Source organism: Engraulis encrasicolus, chromosome 16 (assembly GCF_034702125.1).
Source record: "Engraulis encrasicolus isolate BLACKSEA-1 chromosome 16, IST_EnEncr_1.0, whole genome shotgun sequence".
NCBI classification, from domain to species: Eukaryota; Metazoa; Chordata; class Actinopteri; order Clupeiformes; family Engraulidae; genus Engraulis; species Engraulis encrasicolus.
The window spans coordinates 19,674,360-19,686,859 of NC_085872.1; the positions used below are offsets into that span (position 1 = coordinate 19,674,360).

Consider the following 12,500-nt stretch of genomic DNA (forward strand, 5'->3'; position numbering starts at 1 on the left):
GATTTGTGTATTTATGTAAGCTGACAGACACCTTAATTTCCTTCGGGATTAATAAAAGTACTCTACTCTACTACTCTACACACACACACACACACACACACACACACACACACACACACACACACACACACACACACACACACACACACACACACACACACACACACACACACACACACACACACACACACACACACTGTGTAATGTGGCCTTACCTTAGGTCCACCGATCCCCCTCTCCCCCTTCATCCCATGAAGACCTGCTTCACCCTGTTCATGGAGTACATAGAGACAGGTAGACAGACAGACAGACAGACACAAATAGACATGGAGTCAGACAGGCAGGCAGGCAGACAGGCAGGCAGACAAACAGACAGAGACCATCATCAGGCAGCTTTACAAATGAGGACAGTGTGCGATGCTTTCTTTGTAACAACGGTGAACCCCTACAATTTCCCAAGGTGCCTCTGGCAAATACATTACATCCAGAACAGTAGGCTACTTCTACTTCTACTTTATATGGTACATTTCTGCATGAGGTGGATCTACCCATCAAAGTCAAAGTCAAAGTCAAGGTCAAATGTCGAGGTCAAGGTCAAGGTGAACTTTAATGATTATACTCAAGGGAGAAATGTTAGTATAATGTAGTTTGGTATAAAACAGTTACATTTCCATGCTAAGCAGGATAAAGACAGACACACTCACCTTGTCCCCGTTCTTTCCTGGTTCACCTGCGACTCCACGCTCTCCTTGTTTACCCTTGAGGAAATAAACAAAGCAAACGCATCAGCCAAACCCTTTTTATCTGCCAATGATTTAATGGAACAATTTCCCATCAGTGTACAATGGGCACAGTGTTCTGTATACTGTATAACTGCAACACAATTTGTCCAGATTTTCTTTCTTGCTAGCTGGGCTAAAAATAAATAAAATAACAACAAATAACAACAAATAAATAGATGAAAATAAATGCCACTTTTACTCTGATTATCCAACTTGAAAACATCAATGTTTTGATGCTACAAAGTACAGTGTGTGGCACTCTATGGAATTTCACTGGTGGACACTATTACCAGATAGAGTAGAGAGAGAGAGGTTCCATTGGCCCATTGTTTCCGGGTTCTATTATTGCAAGGGGGAGGGGGGGAATCCCCCTTTAAGCAGACCTAAGGACTGTTCTATTCAATGCTAGGAGTATTATGACACGCCCCTTTAGGCAGACCGGAACCTGGTCATGTTAGGTGCCCATAGCAACCTATTACATTGGCATATCTCTATATACTTGAAGAATCTCTGCTATTACTACTGCTACTGCTAATGTATGCCATGCAATGATTGCGCTATGTGAGACAGCTAATTAAGTGTGAGGTTGTAGTGTAGTGTGTGTTAGAGAGGGCAGTGTGTCTTACTCACAGGCTTACCGTCAGGACCAGGGGGCCCCTCGCGGCCCTTCTCTCCTCGGAAGCCCTATGATGATTAAACATGCCTGTGTCACAATGTTATTGGTCATTCAGTGTCATCTATTCATTCATTCATTCATTCATTCATTCATTCATTCATTCATTCGTTCGTTCATTCATTCATTCATTCATTCATTCATTCATTCATTCATTCATTCATTCATTCATTCATTCAAAAAGCATTTCCTGTAGTTAACCTTTTATCAATACATTGCTTGCTCCATCACACAACCAAGAACACACAGTATTACTTACACAGAAGCAACACAAACACAGGGTTGTTAAAAGACAGGATTTAGACCATCATAGCACATTATCGCCACAGTAGGTTGTGGGACGATTCGTCTAATGAATTGTTCAGAGGGGACCATTCATATAAAACTTGGGACCATTCGTAGAAGGCATGGGGCGGTTCGTAGAGTACCTGAGGACGTTTCGTGGAAGACCTAAGGACGTTACGTTATAGATATATAGTACCCATATACGTTATAGATATATAGTACCCATAGACTGTAGGTCATGTTAAGCTCGTAGCACTGTTCTGAAACGTATTATTCACGGCCCTCCTGTGGCTCAAACAGTAGGGCACTGCATTGTTACACCATGCACCCGGGTTCGATTCCGGTCCAAGGTCATTCATAAATATATATTTAATATATAAGTGTGTTATTCACCATGGGTCCGGGGAGGCCAGGAGGCCCAGGCTTTCCAGAGGGGCAGTCACAGTTTCCCTGAACAGCGGAGCGATCCAAAGGACACTGTGGAGGAGACACACACAGACACAAGTCCAACAAGTCACGTCATTCGTACCGTACACTGTAAAACATTGCAGTCAGTTTAACGTGAAAAGGTAAGTGTCCATACTGCCTCAAGTTTGTAAGTTAACTCAACTCAAGTCGTAAGTCAACTCAAAGATTTCTCGAGTTCAGTGAACTTACAAACTTAAGGCAGCAGGGCAACTTACTTTTTAATGTTTGACTGGCTGCAATATTTAACAGCGTATGTGCAATGCAAGGACTCAATCCTGCTGAGTCTTTTTGCCCAACAAATGTTTACATCCGTTGAATATTGCACATCTCAATATTTTAAGAAGGCATGGCAAGGGATTGATGTTACTCACCCTATCATCGTCCTGTCAAAAAGATGGAAGAAAAAAAAGAAAAGAAAGAAAATAATGCATTAATGGTTTCCACTTCCGATGTATGATTATGAATTATTATGAATTATTTATTTTGCATTAATTTTGAACAAACACTGGGAGAAATTGTCTCAGCAGTCCGTCAGACAGTCTCTTACCACTGTTAAGATTTCACAGGCAGTCTCTCTGTCGCTTTGCGCTGGGTCACAGTACAGTCGTAATTTCTGAATAAGAATCTGGAGGGAAGAAAATAACATGTGAGGAATATTATAACCACTGGAAGAATAACACAAGCAACCTTTTTGAACCTTTTTGATGAGTTTTCTTCCCAATTTAGTGCAGCAGAATTTCTCTTACAGCACAGGGCGACCTGAAAAATCCCTTTTCTGTTGTCTTTGTAATGGCGTCACACATGCATGCACACACGCACGCACATACACGAAACACGCACGCACGCACACATGCAAATATGCACTCACGCATACACACACACGCACACACACACACACACACACACACACACACACACACACACACACACACACACACACACACACACACACACACACACACACACACACACACACACACACACACACACACACACACACATGCACGAACACAGAACCCTCCCACCCCTCAAATATTATTACAGCAGGACCTCCTGTATAAATAGCACAGTGCATGACCAAGGCCTGCCAGATCCTGTGGCCACACTGGTGAGCCTGACTACGCTCCCCAAAGCCAAGGCTTCCCCTGTAGCCAACGCCTGCCTGCTGCCAATGGCATGACGCTAGGCTAACGCGTGGCCAACCGCTCGACCGCCCACCGCAACGTGGCTCTGCTACTCTCTATATAGCCTACACCAAGACTTTTTAAGTTGAAGGCCATTACAGGCCGAAATATGTTTGCAATGTGTTCGACTACATTGAAATAGATCAGTTTAATTAAAAGCTTAACTAAAAAGTAGAGTGCCTTAGATGTCTTCTATCTAAAATATACAAGACTTCTTCAAGACTCAATACTGTTCTCTGGCCTGCACAATGAAACCAAATGACAGTAAAACAACGGTGACACAAAATGACACCAGGACAAAGTCCTTTGAACGGGCCCCCCACCCAATACATTCAACGTAATGAGGACCCAGTTCCGGGCCCCCTCTCTCCCTGGGCCTGGAACAACTGAACCACCCACGCCTGTCCGCTTCCCTGCAACCTCCAGGCTTAGGCCTACATCTAAATATTTTTCATTCCTCCATTAATGTGCCTTCTAGTTCACTAGGCATGCTTGGTCGGCTGGCTCAGCTCACCGGCACGGTACTCTCCAGGCTGATCTTCTTGGCGACCTATGTGGCGACCTGCACGCTTACATCCAAATCTTTTTAATTCATGGGACTGTAACCAATACCCTGTAAAAAATAAGTTACTGAAATGTGCTTTCTGCTTCACTGTGGTTCACTTGGCTGTCTCAGCTCACCGGCACGGTGCTCTCCAGGCCGATCTTCTTGGCGACCTGCGTGCGTCCGTTGATGAAGATGGGAGCCACGGGGTCAAGCAGCTGCTCCTCGATCTGCACGCCGTCCAGGAAACACGTCACGCGCTTGGGCTTCACCAGGAACTTCAGCTGGTGCCAGTTGGTGTTGAAGAGCCTCTGTGGAGAGAAGGAGGGGGAGAGGAGAGGAGAGGAGAGAGGAGGATAGAGGAGGGAAGAGAGAGGAGGGACGAGAGATGAGGGGAGAGAAAGGGGGAGTCACAGGAGGGGAGAGGCAAGAGAAAAGAGGAGTAAAAGCGAGGTTGAGAGAGGAGGAGAAAGGGAAGGAGAGAGAGGTAAGCAAGGTTGAGAGAGGAGGAGAAAGGGAAGGAGAGAGAGGTAAGCGAGATAGAGAGAGGAGGAGAGAGGGAAGGAGTAAGGACGGGAGAGGAGGGAAAGGAGGGATGAGAGAGGAGGAGAGAGAAGGGAAGAAACAGGAGGGGAGAGGGAAAGGAGAAGAGAGGAGGAAACAGGAGAGGAGAGGGGAGGAGAGGAGACAGATGAGGAGAGAGGAGAGGGGAGGAGATGAGAGGCGAAAAGAGGAGAGAAGAAGTAGAGGGGAGAGGAGGAAAGGAAAGAACAGGACAGGAGAAGAAAGTGTAGGAGAAAAGACGGAGAGGAGGGGGTAGTGCAGGAAAGGAGAGAAGAGGAAAGTAGAGGGCAGGAGGTGAGAGGAGAGAAGAGGAGAGGAGAAGGAGGGAGGAAAAGAGAAGAAGGAAGAAGAATTCAGGGGAGGGAAAGAGAGAGGAGAGGGAAGAGGAACATGGGGGTTACTGTAGGCTGTTATTATTACTAGGGCTGCGGTTGGCAAAGGTCAAGACACTGAAGACGGCTTAGCGTTTGTCTTTTCAGTTATGCTTCCCAATAAATCCCCATCATAAGATTCATATTTGAGAGTGCATTTTCCCTCATTACCCGTATAATAAAAGCAGGAAAATATACAGAGGAGATACTTTATAGCCAATACTTTATAGCTACGTGCTATAGTTAATTTTAATAATGATTATAATAACAATACATAGGTTTTATATAGTGCTTTTCAAGACACTCAAACATGCTTTACAGACCATAGAACATAAAACAAGACACACAATGAACACAAAGACACACAGAGACTCAACAAAAGTAGGACTACAGCAAAACAACAAAAAGTAGATGGGAGTGGAGGGTTCTATGTCCATAGTGGTTGTATGGAGAGGTCAGCAGACCAACAATCGGATCAGATTGTGGAAGGGCTTTTCTACATGCATTTCCAGGTTGGAATCTCAGTTATTCCTGATCAATCAGGAACATTTACATTGATGTTTTACTATTGCTGTGGTATCTACCACTGCTGATGCTTTTGGCAAAGGATAGTACGCAAGTATGCACAGATTTTTTTTTTTAAACTTTCCTTCCGCAGAACAACGTGATTCTGCCTCTGCCTTGTTCCAACTGAAGATAATTACCCTTCCTTTAAATAAAACGTAACTGCTTTGCCAATGATGAATACTGTGGTCATTTCAAACTGAGTGAGACATTTTTTCCATTTGAAAAGTGAAACTTGGGACCATACTGTCTCCCTCTGTCAGTGATCACAGCCTCACCACTGGCAGCATAAGGGACATATATCAGAATCTTTCCAATGTGGACAGGGCCGGATTAATGCACAGGCTAGATATGGCTGCAGCCTAGGGGCCCCCACCTGCCAGAGGTCCCCCTGATTGGCCAAAAGTGAAAAATTGCAGAATTGTGACAAGAATGTGCAAAAATATAGCCTTTTTTTGTTCAGTGCAGTTGGTAGACATGTTATCTTAATCCCTGGCTCGTAATTAGGCCTACCATACTGTCTACGACGGTATGTAAGCCTGTCACGGAATTGGCCTTCTGGAGGGGGCACAACAGCGTGTAGCTTAGGGGCCCCAGGCTATCTTAATCCGTCCCTGGATGTCGGGCTTGACTCACATTTCAAATTTACTGGTGTATCTTTAGACATGTCCCCTTCCCATACTGTTAATCTTGCCATGACGTCACTAACTCTCAACCCATGATTTCCATAAACTTTATTTATAAAAAATAATATATTAACTGGATGCTAATGTTGTGGTAACACTTTATAATAATGTTCCTTAGTAAAGACTCAGTAAATAATTAACTAATGATGAATAAAACATTAACAAATGTTTTTATTATAAACTAAGTTTTATTAATGCTTTATAAAATATCTACAAATGATATATTCAAGATTTTACACACCTTATAACAGAGTATTTTATTCATTTACAAGCAACTTGTAAATGTTTGATAAATATAAAATATTAACATAGCATTTCCTAGTCATTTACAAGCATTTGTTTACATTTCCTAGTCATTTACAAACGTTTGTTAATGTTTTGTTCATCAATAGTTAATTATTTATTAAGTCTTTATAATGCTTTTTTGCATCCATTATTCTAAAGTGTTACCAATGTTCTTAATTAATGTATAAAGAGACGTGATGTAATATTCCATGCGTGACTGCAGATATATGACCAACTGCAAGACTTTAAGTTTTGAGTTTGAGTGTGTGTTGTTTGTACAACTACGTCGCATGTAACCTACAGTATGTATGTTGATTCCTCCGTTGTGAAATGTGACAAATATGACCACAGCACTGAAACGTTTAGAGTATGCGTGTGTCTTGTTTGTAACTATGTCATAATGCACCAATCTTGATTTCACCAGCAGAACTTAAAAGTTTTGCACGTGCCTTGTTTGTAACTACAATGTCATGTCATGACGCCTTCACCAAGCTTGATTCCCCTGCGGTTGAACATCACCAACTGGAAAACTTAAACGTTTTGAGTTTGCGCGTGCCTATACTCAGAGTCAATTCTACAATCAGGTAGGGCCCTAAGCAAAAATTCAAAAGAATGAACGCTTCAAACAAATTGGTCACTACTGTAGTGGCTTGGGAGGCCAAGATGGGTGCCTGCCTAGCCAGGTGACAGGTGACCGCTTATACAATAATGTTGTGATGCCTTCACCAACCTTGATTCCGCCGTGGTTGAATATGACGGACTGCTCCTTCTTCTGCAGCAGGCTGGTGGTGGTGAAGGTGATGGACTTCTCGGCTCCGTTCAGGGAGATGGCCACCTGCTTCTTCCCGTCCTGGGAGAGGATCCTCCACAGGTCGAACTTCACCTGGTGCACGGGGCTCTTCACGCGCAGCGTGGCCACGAACACATAGGAGGGAGGCAGGCCCTCGGGGAACAGGAACCTGCATGGGAGACAGACAGGCCACTTGGACTGTTACTGATACGGTACATTACTGAACTGCACATCTGTGTCTGTCAATGTGTGAGTGTGTGTGTGTGTGTGTGTGTCTGTGTGTCCGTGTGTGTGTGTGTGTGTGTGTGTGTGTGTGTGTGTGTGTGTGTGTGTGTGTGTGTGTGTGTGTGTGTGTGTGTGTGTGTGTGTGTGTGTGTGCGTGTGCGTGTGTTTGATGTGACAAACCATGCGTCACACTTCATAAACAATGTTATAATATAAAACCTGTTGCTTTTTCATGGCTCATAATGGAAAACACAAAACAACCTGCCAGCTGGGAAAATAATTATATTTCCCATTCTTTCCTGTTATTCAAGAAAACGCTTCATGCAGTGAAGCAAGCAGAACATCCTTGGAACACCCACGGAACATTTCTAGAACATTCCTATACTACACCTAGAAGACTCATAGAATATTTTGAGAATTCTCTTTATGGATTGATGGATTTGCAATAGTACAAGGGAAAGAGGGGTCAAATGGTCACCTTGTGTCTGTGTAGGTGCTGCATGCTAATACGTACACTTCAGCATGTCTAGCATGAACATTGCCCAGTAGGGTCAAATCCGGCCTTTTGCTTTTCCCAACTCTTCCCTATCTCTCCCCCTCAAAAACCTTCAAGTCTTGCTTCAATGTCATATCATAATAAACGAACGAAGTGACGCATGCGCGAGCGGCGACACAGTCTGTTGTCTATGTGTTGTAGTATGTCTTGAGGAGATGTGAAATGTTGACCACTTGAGTTTCCCCCAGGGGGATAATAAAGTTTACCTTGACCTTGACCTTAATAAAAGCAAAAAGCCAGCAAAAAAAATAAACATAGCCCCTGAAAACACATTACTGGAACACTGTAATAGACACTTAAAAAAAACCCATTCTACTATAGTACTACACCACTATGACACAGGGCCTTTAACAATACATTACGACTTGGTTACAATGCCATTCTGATAACATCTAATGTGTAACAGGGGTCGTGTCTTTGAGAAGTAAGGATTTTTTCCCAGTTCTTCTAGAATTTCACTTGAACACTCTACAGAATTCCCATAGAAGTATGCGTTAAAATTCCTGCAAAGTTCTTATGACATCATGATGAGAAATCAAAATTCTGGCAAAATTCTAATCACATATTTGTGATGGTACTCCTCAAAGGGTTAAAGGGACACTGTGCAAGAAATGGTCAAAAAAGGTACTGCAACTATGCTGCTCATTGAAACTGGGCTGCCTATTGCCAAATTTGATCTTTACATGAAAGTTACTGAGTAATAAACAAATATTTTCTAGTATGGTCCAAGTACAGTCATTTTTGCAGCTAAAAATGGCTATTTTTGGAAATTCAAAATTGCGGACCATGGAGAAGATCCCAGTCATAATGAATACTAATAAACAACTAAAAATCTCACACAGTGTCCCTTTAAGGGTTAAAAAAATGAAATGGTGTCCCAGCCGTGGCTCAAGCGGCTGGGCAATGGACTGCTACGCCGGCCACCCGGGTCATTTCCCCATCCTTCCCCGTCTCTCTCTCCTATCTCGTTTCCTGTCTCTCCTCCCAATGTTCTGTATGAAAAATAGTAAAAAATTAAAATGGTCACCTTGTGTTGAGGGAGATGTCCAGTCGAGCGGTGAGCTGGTAGGCTGCCTCTGTGCTGAGGGAGCCCTGCACCTTATTGGCAATCATGTCAATCTGCATCCCACTCAGCAGGTCGAAGCCCTTCTCATTGGTGTCAGCTATCCTCAGTGGACAAACAGACTCTATAGGAGAGGAGAGGAGAGGAGAGGAGAGGAGAGGAGAGGAGAGGAGAGGACAGGGCAGGGGAGGGGAGGGGAGGGGATGGGAGGGGAGAGGAGAGGAGAAGGCAGGGGACGAGAGGGAGGAGGAGAGGGGGGAGGAGAGGGGAGAGGAGAGCAGAGGAAGACAGAGGAGAGGAGAGGAAAGGAGAAGAGGAGAGGAGGAGAGGAGAGGAGTAGAGAGGAGAGGGGAGGAGAGGAGAGGAGTAGGAGGGGAGAGGAGAGGAGAGGAGAGGAGAGGAGGAGAGGAGAAGGCAGGGGACGAGAGGGAGGAGGAGAGGGGGGAGGAGAGGGGAGAGGAGAGCAGAGGAGAGGAAAGGAGAAGAGGAGAGGAGGAGAGGAGAGGAGAGGGCAGGGGAGGGGGGGAGGAGAGGGGAGAGGAGAGGAAAGAAGAGGAGAGGAAAGAAAAGGAGAGGAGAGGACAAGGAAAATAGGAGATGAGAGGAGAGGAGGACAGAGGAGAGGAGAGGAAAGAAGAAGAGAAGGAAAGAGAGGAGAGGAAGACAGAGGAGAGGAGAGGGAATATCGGAGGAGGGAGGAGAGGGAAGAGGAGAGGAGGGAGGAGAAGAGAGGAGAGGAGAGGAGAGGAGAGGAGAGGAGAGGAGAGGAGAGGAGAGGAGGGGAGGACAGAGGAAAGGAGAGAGGAGAGGAGAGGAGAGGAGAGGAGAGGAGAGGAGAGGAAGGGGAGGAGAGGCAGGAGGAGAGGAGAGGAGAGGTGAGGAGAGGAGAGGAGAGGGGAAGGGGAGGAGAGGCAGGAGGAGAGGAGAGGAGAGGAAAGGAGATGGGAGGAAGTGAGGAGAGAAGAGAAGGGGAGGACAGAGGAAAGGAGGAGAGGAGAGGAGAGGAGAGGAGAGGAGAGGAGAGGAGAGGAAGGGGAGGAGAGGCAGGAGGAGAGGAGAGGAGAGGAGAGGAGAGGAGAGGAGAGGTGAGGAGAGGAGAGGAGAGGAGAGGGGAAGGGGAGGAGAGGCAGGAGGAGAGGAGAGGAGAGGTGAGGAGAGCCAAGACAAGACGAGATGAGAGGAGAGGAGGATAGAGGAGAGGGGAGGAGAGGAGAGGAGGCAGGAAAGAAGAGGAGCGGCGAGAGGAGGAGAGGAGAGAATTAATTTACACTTTAAGCTTTTTCATTGTACACACAAACCCACAAACTAACTGACCCTTGCGGTGACCTTTTCAGTCCATGTGCTTAGGGATAACTAGGGGAGCAGGCAAAACATGCTCCTCTCATTTGAGATCACACTTGCAGGCCCGGTGAATGCATAACAGAGAAGCTACTGTAGATTTAAAAGGCCACAACATCACAGGATCGGGAGAAGAAACATCACAGTGGCAGTATAAATACATGTTGCAGGGTGCAGCAAAACAGAACAGACATCGTGTGCCAAATTTAGGCTACACCAAAGGCGATCTTTCATGGTTAATTGCAGTGAGTGACCTCACTCACACACACACACACACACACCTTCGCACAGTTTCTGTTCCATCACATCTTTGATGTTCCCAATGGAGGTGTAGTCTTCTGTATATAGCACATAGGTAGAGGGAGGACTGTTGGCCATGGAGACCAATTCGGAGTTGGTTATTTCGTTGCCGACGCCCACAGCAAACAAAACGATATTTTGAGCTTTGGCCTCCATCGCTGCGTCCACCACGTCGTCCTGAGAGCGGCCGTCCGTCAGCACGATGGCGATGCGGTTTCTGGCCGGCAGAGTGCGGTTGTGCGAGGCGAAGACGTGGTCCGTGGCGAATTTGATTGCGCGGCCGGTCTGCGTCTTGCCGCCCAAGTAGGTGATGGCCGCGATCGCGCCGAGAAGGTCCTCGTTGTTTTGCTTATGTCCGAGAGCGATCTCCATACGTGGCGTGTCGCTGTACTGCACCACGGCTACCTGCGTGTGCCTGGAGCTCACGTCGAAGCCGCTGGTGATGTCCATGATCCACTGTTTGGCCTTCTCGAAGTCTGGGATCCCCACGCTCGAGGACCCGTCGATGATGTACACTAGGTCATTGGCGGCTGTGCTGCAACCTGCCAGACAGATGAGGTAACAGGTGTCAAGAAAGCTGGCTGCCTGGCTGGCTGCAAGAGGAACTTTACGCTAATGATAAACCAATGTTTGGCCTAGTGAGGGGTCAGGCCTGTCACAACCAGTCAAGCAAACTAGGCCTAGGGCCCCTAGCTGAATGGGGCCCCCCTGATAATGCATGGGGCTGTTCTTGTAATGACAGCAGAGACAACTTTTTGAGTGAGGCAGAACCTCCCCCAAGTTCAATGATGGAAAGGAGCAATGATACTGCCATCAAAACCCCTATTGAGGGCCCCCCTCCCCAATAGTTGGAGGGGGGGGGGGGGGGGGGGGGGGGTGGGGGGGGGGGGGGGGGGGGGGGGGGTGGCAGCAGCGTTCATTCAGCTGTATGGAAGCAGCAGCATCATGCAACAGTAGTCTAGCCTTACAACAAAAGTGAATCTTATATAGCAGCGGTTTAATTTGAAACCCTACAGTACGACTTAAGAACACACATGCATAATTTAAGAACACAGCACGGGGATAAATGATACCCTTTGTATGCAGTGAGAAACGCACGCGCACACACACACAGAGAGAGAGAGAGAGAGAGAGAGAGAGAGAGAGAGAGAGAGAGAGAGAGAGAGAGTCTATATTGGAAATGACATGTTTTGCCAGACCTGCTTGAAGGTCCTCCACGTCCGCTGCCCTTATGCAAGGCAGGAGCAGGCAGAGCAGTAAAGCTTCTAGTCTCCACATCCTCACTGTTCACTGGCAACAAGTGCTGAAACCGCTGTGTCTCTGTAAACTTCTGTGGAAATAAAAAGCACACATCACATGCTGCCACACATCAGTCATCACCACACATCTGCAGTTAAGTGTTGTGAAAATGGCATCAGTACAACAGTGCAACTCAGAGATATTGAATTAGTTGAATTTATCACATTCTGATTCCGGGTTGTCTCTAAACCTCTGTGAACATAAAAAGCACACATGACATGGCACAAATCGCCACACATCTGCAGTTAAGTGTTGTGAAAATGGCATCAATAAATGCAACTCTGAGATAGAGTAGAATGTGTCAGATTCTCATTCCGGATTTTCCAGATCCAGATGTTCCCCTGTCGCAGTTGCAGTACATCAAATGAAAGCATTCTGTAGGCCACAACTGAGATTCAGCGCCAGTGGCCACATAACATGAAGAAAAAAAAATCCCCAAAAACACGAGAAATTGTTTTACCACTCTCAAAATATTGAGTAATATTATTCTGTAGGCCACAACTGAGCTATAGCGCTAGTGGCC

The 12,500-nt window shown here is 45.9% G+C and overlaps 1 protein-coding gene across 1 annotated transcript in view; it reads right to left on the reverse strand.

The window, feature by feature from the left end:
• si:ch211-106n13.3 (vWFA and Collagen domain-containing protein) overlaps window positions 1–12,500 on the reverse strand; it is an 83,805-nt gene that overhangs the window by 71,118 nt on the left and 187 nt on the right. Inside the window, exons 2-11 of the mRNA XM_063219919.1 lie at window positions 11,878–12,008; window positions 10,660–11,220; window positions 9,005–9,164; window positions 7,137–7,365; window positions 4,074–4,247; window positions 2,756–2,833; window positions 2,134–2,217; window positions 1,413–1,466; window positions 705–758; window positions 216–269 (exon numbers count right to left, since the gene is read on the reverse strand). Coding sequence (XP_063075989.1) covers window positions 216–269; window positions 705–758; window positions 1,413–1,466; window positions 2,134–2,217; window positions 2,756–2,833; window positions 4,074–4,247; window positions 7,137–7,365; window positions 9,005–9,164; window positions 10,660–11,220; window positions 11,878–11,956 — 1,527 coding nt within the window. The 5' untranslated portion in view covers window positions 11,957–12,008. The remainder of the gene's footprint in view (window positions 1–215; window positions 270–704; window positions 759–1,412; window positions 1,467–2,133; window positions 2,218–2,755; window positions 2,834–4,073; window positions 4,248–7,136; window positions 7,366–9,004; window positions 9,165–10,659; window positions 11,221–11,877; window positions 12,009–12,500) is intronic.